General features: G+C 39.7%; 1 protein-coding gene across 1 annotated transcript; it reads left to right on the forward strand.

Annotated features, from left to right (window-relative positions):
• The first annotated feature begins 219 nt into the window (after window positions 1-219).
• LOC140997864 (inactive tyrosine-protein kinase 7-like) lies at window positions 220-6,561 on the forward strand. Its single transcript, XM_073467925.1, has 5 exons — window positions 220-544; window positions 851-889; window positions 1,520-1,795; window positions 5,056-5,190; window positions 5,382-6,561. Exons 1-5 carry the CDS (start codon window positions 466-468, stop codon window positions 5,432-5,434), a joined length of 582 nt encoding a protein of 193 aa, XP_073324026.1. The 5' UTR covers window positions 220-465; the 3' UTR covers window positions 5,435-6,561.
• The last annotated feature ends 1,971 nt before the right edge of the window (window positions 6,562-8,532 follow it).

Here is an 8,532-nt window from a genome sequence, read left to right on the forward strand (position 1 = left end):
TAATGTTAATAATAATGATCAATCTCTCAAATCGTAGACCAGAGCTTTAAATATACTTAAAATATGTCAGTACAAGCACAACACAACCAAAACTATTATGTTAGAAGAAACAGGTGTTGAGTTATTGTTGTGGTGTGTAAAGCTGTTATCTGACTTTGTTTCCTGATGACTCTGCATGTTAACATACTGAGTAACACATGTTTTTATCTTCCAGGTGTCAAAGTGCTTGTGAAAGAAGGCAGTGATGCTGTTTTACCCTGTTCCCCCAGCACCAAGGAGGACATCACAAGACAGACCTTTGACTGGAGGAAAGATGAAAGTCAGAAGGATGTGTTCTTTTATAATTCAGGCCTTCATTCCGATAACAGCAACATAGGTCAAGATCAGCAGTTCAAAGGTCGAGTCTCACATTTTCAAGATCAACTGAAGAACGGCAACGCCTCCATAAAGATAATAAAAACAAAGATGGCCGACAGCGGGAACTACAGCTGCATTTTTCCTCATCCTGAGCCGAGACAAACATTCATCATTGAGCTTGTTGTTGGTGAGTGCTTTCATTAAACAGTTAAAGATGTCCGCTCATTTACTGCTGCGACTGGTTCAAGAGTCCCAGATGGACTTTTGTTGTGGTCAGAATACACATCTGGCAGGGCCTCGAGCCCACAGAGCTGCAGCCACATCTGGAGAGATGACCTCTGTATCAAACATGCCTGATATCAGAGACACACTGCAGATTATGTCTCTCTGTGCAATGAAATTTCAGCCGTCTATAGTAGATGAAACATGACTTTTACACAGTATTACCTGTCTGTTTCAAAACAATCTAACATGTGTTTGTTTTTCCTTTCAGGTCAAGTCTTAAGAGACAGAACAGGTGAAAACATCCCAGGTGAGTCCTGATTCTGATGACGTCACTCCCCAGCTCTCATTGATAGAAAATGGCTGCCATCAGCTCCACAGGCCTCAGTATCATTCAACACACTCACATCTGTTGAGCTGAACCTCTGTGTGTCATTCTGCTGTGTTACACATCTGGAGACAACAACATCTGTTCAGTTTGTGTCAGTGTTAAAGATTTACACTAAAAACTGCCTTTATATTATATTTATCATGACAGTCAATAGAAACTGTAAATATTGTGCTTTGATCAACTCAGTGGCAAAAAAAAAAACACTCAAAGTTATAAACACACAATATTCCAGCTTATTAGGTTGTATTGTATGGTTAATTTCCATTCACGCAGCTTGATTAAAATATTTCTTACTAATACAATTGAGACCTATTGACACCTTTTAAAGATTCAGTCTTTCATTTTCTATGATACAGTTTTTTAATTGTAGCTCAAACTGGAGGAAGTTAAAAATGTTTCAAATAGTGCTGAACTATGTTAATGAAGCTGATATTATGTTTTTCTATTGTTCTGTTCCTTGTTTTTCTCTGCACACTGTACAAAAACATCCCAATAATTTTTATAATATAATTATACTTTTAAATACTGTTGTTTCTTTGATGTTCACAGGTGCAGCTCCGGAGCCAAATATCAAGATACTTGATGAAACAAATGACTGGCGTCTGCTGCAGTGTGAAGCTCATGGTGATCCACTTCCTACAGTAGAGTGGAAGGACAGTGATAACAACACTCTTCATGCTGATACACCTCAGATCTCAGAGAGAGGAGGTCGTTCATACATCACTGTCAACATTACTGTGACCAAGACTGACCGCTATCGCTGTGTAGCTACGCAGGAGACAATCAGCCATAGGATTGCTACTGTGACCGCTGTGCGCTTGACAGGTCAGTGGTGTTTTAGTCTTCAAACTATTTTAACTATCTGTGTGTTTTAAAGATGATGAGTTCAGACCGAACACACAGGTAATCAGCTCAAAGTCTGTTGATGTTGAAAATGTTTCAAACTGAAGGAACTCTGAGACTTAAAATAGAAAAAGCAGATAAAAGTGTTCTGGATGGAAATAAGAAGAAGAAGTGGAGTTCATGTTTGTGCTGCTGAAACATTCACTGTAAAAACTCTCCAGCTGTTAAATTAACTGGAATAAAATCAACTTTTGTGTTCAGTCTGAATTCACCTTTAAGGATCATTTACATCATTCATTATTTTCTTTATGTTGGATATGACTACGTACAACTGTGATGATACATGACTACAATATGAGCACATACACTTGATTCATGTGTTCATTTAGTTCATTAATCAGAGAAACTGTGTTCACTGAGAGAGAAACTCTTGGTCCTGAAACACATTTGAGCTCTGTCTCCTCAAGTCACACTGGTGCTGCTTCTGGTTCTGATGCCACAGGATCTTCATCACTAAATCTTTGTCTCAGTGACATGAAAGAATGATGTTGGTACCAGCTCAGGTCCACTGAGGAGCTCAGACTGAAAGTGGTCCTGAACTCTGAGCCTCCTTTTCTGTGAAGTTTGTGGCTCCTTTCCAGTTGAGAGACAGTTTCCACAAACCAGGTGTAACACACTGAATTTTAGACGTCCACTTCAGGTGTTAAGGGGAATTTATTATGTACAACAGATGTCTGAAAAGACATAAACAGATAAACACACTTATTAGTGTCCAGAATCGGATGTAAACCAGCTGCACTGTATCTGCTGCGGCTGGACTTCCTCTGCACTTGATACAACGGTTACCACGACAACGGTTGCCCGCAGCAACCACCACGCTTTCAGTTGCTACCGCCATCTACTGGCGTCAGGTAGTAACTGTTTCAGCCCGGCCGGGACCAGGTGTGTCTACACAGGTAAATTTAATCAGAAAATGAAGGGGGCTGACCAGTTAACAATGCAAACAATATCTCACTAAAATGACCAGGGAGCCACACAGGCCTGTAGTGAAGCTGCACAGGCTGCCTCTTCTGCTGCTGACTGTTTAAATCCTTTACACCGACTGTTTGTGAGTTCACACCTGGACAAGTTAAATGTACAGGTGTAAATCTACAAACTGAACTCAGACTGAAAACTAGGAGCAAACTTTAACTCCACATATAATTATATTTTATGAGTCTAGATCAAAGTAACTAGTAACTTTATCTGTCTGATTAATGTAGTGGAGTAAAAAGTACAATATTACCTCTGAAATGTAGTGAAGTAGAAGTATAAAGTTGCATAAATTAGAGTACAATTATAAGCTCAGTACTTGAGTACTTGTACCCGTCTGTCTCTGAATGTTTGTTAATCTGAGTTGTTGTCAGAGACTCAAACAAAAGCTTTTAAACACTTAATGTTTCATATTTTAAAACACATTTTTTCTCTGACTTTAGTGAAATAAAAAATATATCAGACAACAAATCTCATGTGATGTCAATTCAAGATAATTTTTTAGTGAGTCGTGATCTTTTTTTATCAACTTAAAGCTTTTTAAACTTAAAACAGTCCCGATCATCGACTGTATAAAATATAGTCGAAGCCTTCAGGTGTGAAAGTGCCTTAAACCTGCAGTCTTTCTACCGACCAGCAGGGGGCGACTCCACTGGGCTCAGAAAGAGGTGTGATTGTGTGGAAGCTGCTTCTCACCTGATTTATTCCCTCAGTAAACAGTCTCCTGATGAGTTCATGGTCTCAGTCTCTAGTTTCAAGTCTTCTTCAACTCAACATGATGTTCATTTAGTCAGTTATGGTCCCAGTGACAGTAAAATAGATGAAGAAGCAGGGTGTGATTTAGGGCCTGAAAACCTTCATTCATGCTGAAACCCATGTGCCTCTTAATGGTGACATCATTCTTAGTGTTCAGTGATTTAAAAAAGACTTTGTCGTCCTGATTTTTACCTTCAATAATTAAATAGATCATTTAGAAACTGTATTTTGTGTTAACTCAGGTTGTCTCTGCCTCATATTTGATTCTGTTTGAACATCTGAAACAATTAAATGTGACAAATATACAAACATGGAATAAATCAGGAAGGAGTCAGATGCTTCTTCATGACACTGAACATAAAGGCTGTGGAGCTGCAGTTTTTACTGGACGATGTAAACTTGTAATTATAACCGTTGTGTTGCAGTGAAGGTCCAACATGACAAACAGCTTCCTGGTACTTTATTCATTAACTGCAGCAGAGTTGGTTAATTACAAGATGAATTAACTTAAAATCCAGCATTAAGTTTTGACTTAAAGTGAAAATAAGATGAAAACATGAGATGAACTGTAACACTGTGGTTTATACATCTGAGCAGGAGTCTTCCTCTTCTGTCTGAGCCTGAAACCAGGAGTGAAGAAATGTTCAGCACCTCCAACATTTACTGATGTTTGACTGTGACTGAGAATCAGAGTCTTCATGACACAGTTTGTCCACTAGAGGGCAGCACCAGGCTCATTTTACACTGTAAAAAGTCCCTCTCATTACATATAGTCACACTTTTTATTAATCAGATCTAAAGGATCCTCATCAGATTTTAAAAATGTTAAAAATGTCTCAAACTGAGTGAAAACTTCTGTCTTCTACTGAGACTCAACTTCAATAATCTACAGACTGTGTGTTGATCTGCTCCCATCAGGCCCAATAACTGTGGAGCCGACCAGCACCAAGAAGCTCACAGTGATTTTAACCTTCATGTTTCTGGACAGTAGTCAGTGGTGGAAGAAGTACTCGGATACTTTACTGAAGTGAAAGAAGCAGAAACACAAAGTAAAAATACTCTGTTACAAGTAAAAGTCCACCTGAGTAAAAGTGTAAAAGTATCAGTAAAAGTATTGTGAAGAAGTTTTATATTTTATCAGATGATCCTGTGTTTTTACTGTCAGATCAAAGTGATGGACTGTAACTGAGTCCATTTATTTCTTCACTGCTGGGACCAGAACCAGAAGCAGCCTCTGAGCTGTGGAGCCCAGCAGGAGGAAACTGGACCTGAGATCAGAGCTCACATCACTGTTCCTGCTCACATTCATCCCAGTGGAGTTTTCATGTGAAACAAGTTCAGATTTCAGGAGCAGACTCACCTTTAGTTGTTCTGTGTGAGCTGTGAGGTCCAGTCTGCTGTTTATCATCTGCACTGACCTTCTGACTGATGCACTCACTTTCTATCTGTTTCAGGGTCGTCTGCTGGATGGATTGTTGGTGTTGTAGCTGTTGTTGCTGTTGTTGCTGTTGTCTTCACTCTCATTGCTGTTGGTGTGATTCTCTGTTGTCTTGTAAAAAAGGGTCGCATCACACTAAATCGTGCAGAAGGTAAGTTTAAATATTGTTTCAGCATATTAATGATGAACAGACACCACAACTAATTCTTTTTTATGTATCTCATGTTCAGAGTCTTGACACTTGTTTTATCCTCTCTGACATTAATTATTCTGTGTGTATTTACACTCAGTAGGATCAGATCAGGTGGGACTTTCACTGTAACTTTGTTTTGTTCCCTGCAGACAAAAAGAAGAGCGGAGAAGAACTAGCTGGACTGGATCCAACTGATCCATAAGAGTAACCAGCTCTACATGTGCTGTGAAGTTGTCTGCTGTGTGTTTCCACCATGCTGGATGATGGTGAGGACATTTTGTCTGGTCTTCTCTTATTTCAGGCAGTTTGAGGATTAAAACTTGGTTTTAAAGTTTAAATTAATTTCAGGTTGAGGTTGTGTTGAGGCAGATAGTTGAGATGGAAGCAAGAAAAAAAAAATGAAGGCTGTTTGTCGATGTGCATGTTTCTCATTAACACGACCTCAATCTGTCCCTGAACTAAACCAACTGTTTTTATACTCTGACCTCATAATCTGAACCTTATCAGAAGTATTGAGGAGAGTATTATAACAGCATGTCTGCTCGATGATCTACAGAGCAAACTCACAGTTAATATACAAAATATTCACATATACAGTCCTCGACTTTATCTCACAGCACTCAGTCACAAATAGTGTCCAGGTCAAGTGTAGGACCCAGAATCCTGTCATTAGGGACTTAATGAAACCAGAACAAGACCGTCCAAGTTTTATATACGTGTTCAGAGCCGAGGGCCTCGGACCAAAAAAGTGCCGTCACACGTCGGTGGTTCGATCCCCGGCTCCTCCCGTCCACATGTCCAAGTGTCCTCGAGCAACAGGCTGAAGCCCAAACTGCTCCCGATGGTCAGACCAGCACCTTGTATGGTAGCTCACTGCCATCGGTGAGTGAGTGAGTGAGTGAGTGAGTGAGTGAGTGAGTGAGTGAGTGAATGGATGAATGAGGGCAGCAGTGCTGTATAAATGTCGTCTATTGACCAAATATTATCAGACTGCTTGTAGCGCTTAAAGCTCCTGACTGAGCTCCACATGTGCTTTAAAACCATCAGACTTCACTGAACTAAAGCTGCTGTTAACACTGTCAGTCAGTGTGAACACTTTATAGCTACAAGTAAATATAATGTGACTTTTATATTTGTTGCCATTATTTGGGACGAGCCTGTATTGGTTCTTTATTATGTTTCCAGGTGCTCAGGCAGTCTGTCAGGTCCAGTTACACACTGATGTTTCTGTTGTTTACTGATGATGCACTTGTAGTGTTTCATGTCACTTCAGGCAGCGCTTCATCATTTCTATACAAACGTTTGAATAAAACATGAAAAATGTCAAAACTGTGTGTTGTGACTGTTTCTGATGTTTCTGTGTTCAAACTGTGATCAAAGAAATAAAAGTGATTTTAATTTATGGGTCTGATTCTGAGATGATCTGTGTTTTACAGCAGCTGTCAGGACACCAAAGAGACAACAGAGCAGATAAATCCTCTTTAAAACAAGGTTTCTAGAGACAGTTTACCTCACTGACAGCTTCATGAATGGAGATTACAGCTGAATGTAAAGAAATCCTCATGTCTGTGTAACGAGGCCTGAGTCTGTGAGGAGACAACATGATCCAGACCTGTTGGCGGCTGTTTCTTCTCAGGACTTTGTCAGCAGGATTGAGAACAGGGACTTGATCTTCTGCTGCCGGAGGAAACAGCTGCTGATGAGGTCAAAGCATCTGAGAGAGAAACAGCTCCATGTTTTATTTACTCTCATTTATTTGTTCTCACAGCTGGAGCGTTAACTGTTCATGCACCTGCACCAGGTGTGTTGTTTCATCCAGCAGCCACAGGAAGTGAAATCTGTCAGAGACGTTAGCGCCACCTGCTGCTGTTTGACTGAAGTGTTTTGAGCTCCTTCTGTTTGTGTGTCAGGTTGAATGATGACATGAATCTCAGGAGGACAAACACACTCAGTGAGGCTGTTTTACACTTTTATGGAGAACTGATTGTGATGTGTGTTGTTGTGGCATCATTGCTGCTGCAGATGTGTGTGTCTGAGTGTGTGTTTGGTGTTTGTGCCTCACACAGCTCTCTTCTGTAGAGAGGGGTGATGTTAGCTGAAACACAGAACTGACTGAATAACTCTGGCTGATGAAATACTCTGACAAACAAAGGCTGCTCTCAGAAGACTTCAACAGATCGAAGTTTCACTGCTCATCTCAAAGGACCTTTAGTAGATTATTACAGAGAGACAGCTGTGTGTGTCTGTCACAGTGTGAAAACTACTGACAGGGATTGTTCCTGTCCTCAGCTGACTGCAGAGTCAGTGAACTACATCGTCTCATCAACACACGTCACCAACACCAACATGGAGCCAACTGGGCTCAGAAAAGGTCGTGAGAAAGATGAAAATCACAGTAAATCTGCTCAGTTTGACTTATTCCAATATGGAACTTATTCATTCACAAACATTTATGCCCTTTCTTTCCTGAATGTTTGTGAATTCATGACATGTCTATAAATGATACATTTTCTTATTTAGCTTTCAGTCCATGTCATTTTTTATAATGCTTTAAAAATTGAGATATTGAGTTTAGCAAACCTAAATTTTAAGTGTCCCAGATTATCAAATCAAATTCAGGCACATTTTATTTTTTATTTTTTTATTTTGCACAATGCTCACTGATAGATGAGGCAGATCTCCTCTGGGTTTGATATCTACATGTTTTCTTCTGGTGTGATCTTAAAACATCTTCAGGGTTGGAGTTGGCACATTCCCTTTCTGGTTGATGGTTGATATTTGTAAATTTGTTTTGCCGTTTGTAAAAGTGTTTCGTGTCTTGTTAATTTGTTTTCTGAAATGTAAATTTGTTTCGGGACTTGTAAATGTGTTATGGTAATGTAATTTAGTAAATGATAAGTAAAAATGTTTTCTAAAATGTAAATTTGTCTCAAGCTTTGTAAAAGTGTTTCACATTTTGTAATCTTGGTTTGCACCTCCCGGCCACCGTACAAATGTCTCCAGAGTCAAAAGTTCAAATAATGTCCCAGATGATCAAAATTCACCTGCAGATATTTGTTATTAATGGAGACAAAGTCAAAAATTGTCAGAAAAATAAAAACTCTAGTGAAGTACAGAAACCTGAAAAATCTACTCAAGTACAGTAACAAAGTATTTGTACTTCGTTACTTCCCTCCTCTCAGTGGCCAACACCCAGACAAAATGCGATGGCAGCTGCAGGCCTGGTGATGGCGCTTTTATTCTGAAATATTAGTACCGGAAGTGCCGCAGCTGCAGGCTGAGGAGCAGAAACAGGTTGTG

This window comes from Pagrus major, chromosome 6, assembly GCF_040436345.1.
Source record: "Pagrus major chromosome 6, Pma_NU_1.0".
Taxonomy (NCBI): domain Eukaryota; kingdom Metazoa; phylum Chordata; class Actinopteri; order Spariformes; family Sparidae; genus Pagrus; species Pagrus major.

Coding starts and splice junctions, on each gene's coding strand:
- LOC140997864 (XM_073467925.1), top strand. CDS start 466: ATGGCCGACAGCGGGAACTACAGCTGCATTTTTCCTCATCCTGAGCCG. Junction 545..850: donor CATCATTGAGCTTGTTGTTG/GTGAGTGCTTTC, acceptor TTTTCCTTTCAG/GTCAAGTCTTAAGAGACAGA. Junction 890..1,519: donor AACAGGTGAAAACATCCCAG/GTGAGTCCTGAT, acceptor TGATGTTCACAG/GTGCAGCTCCGGAGCCAAAT.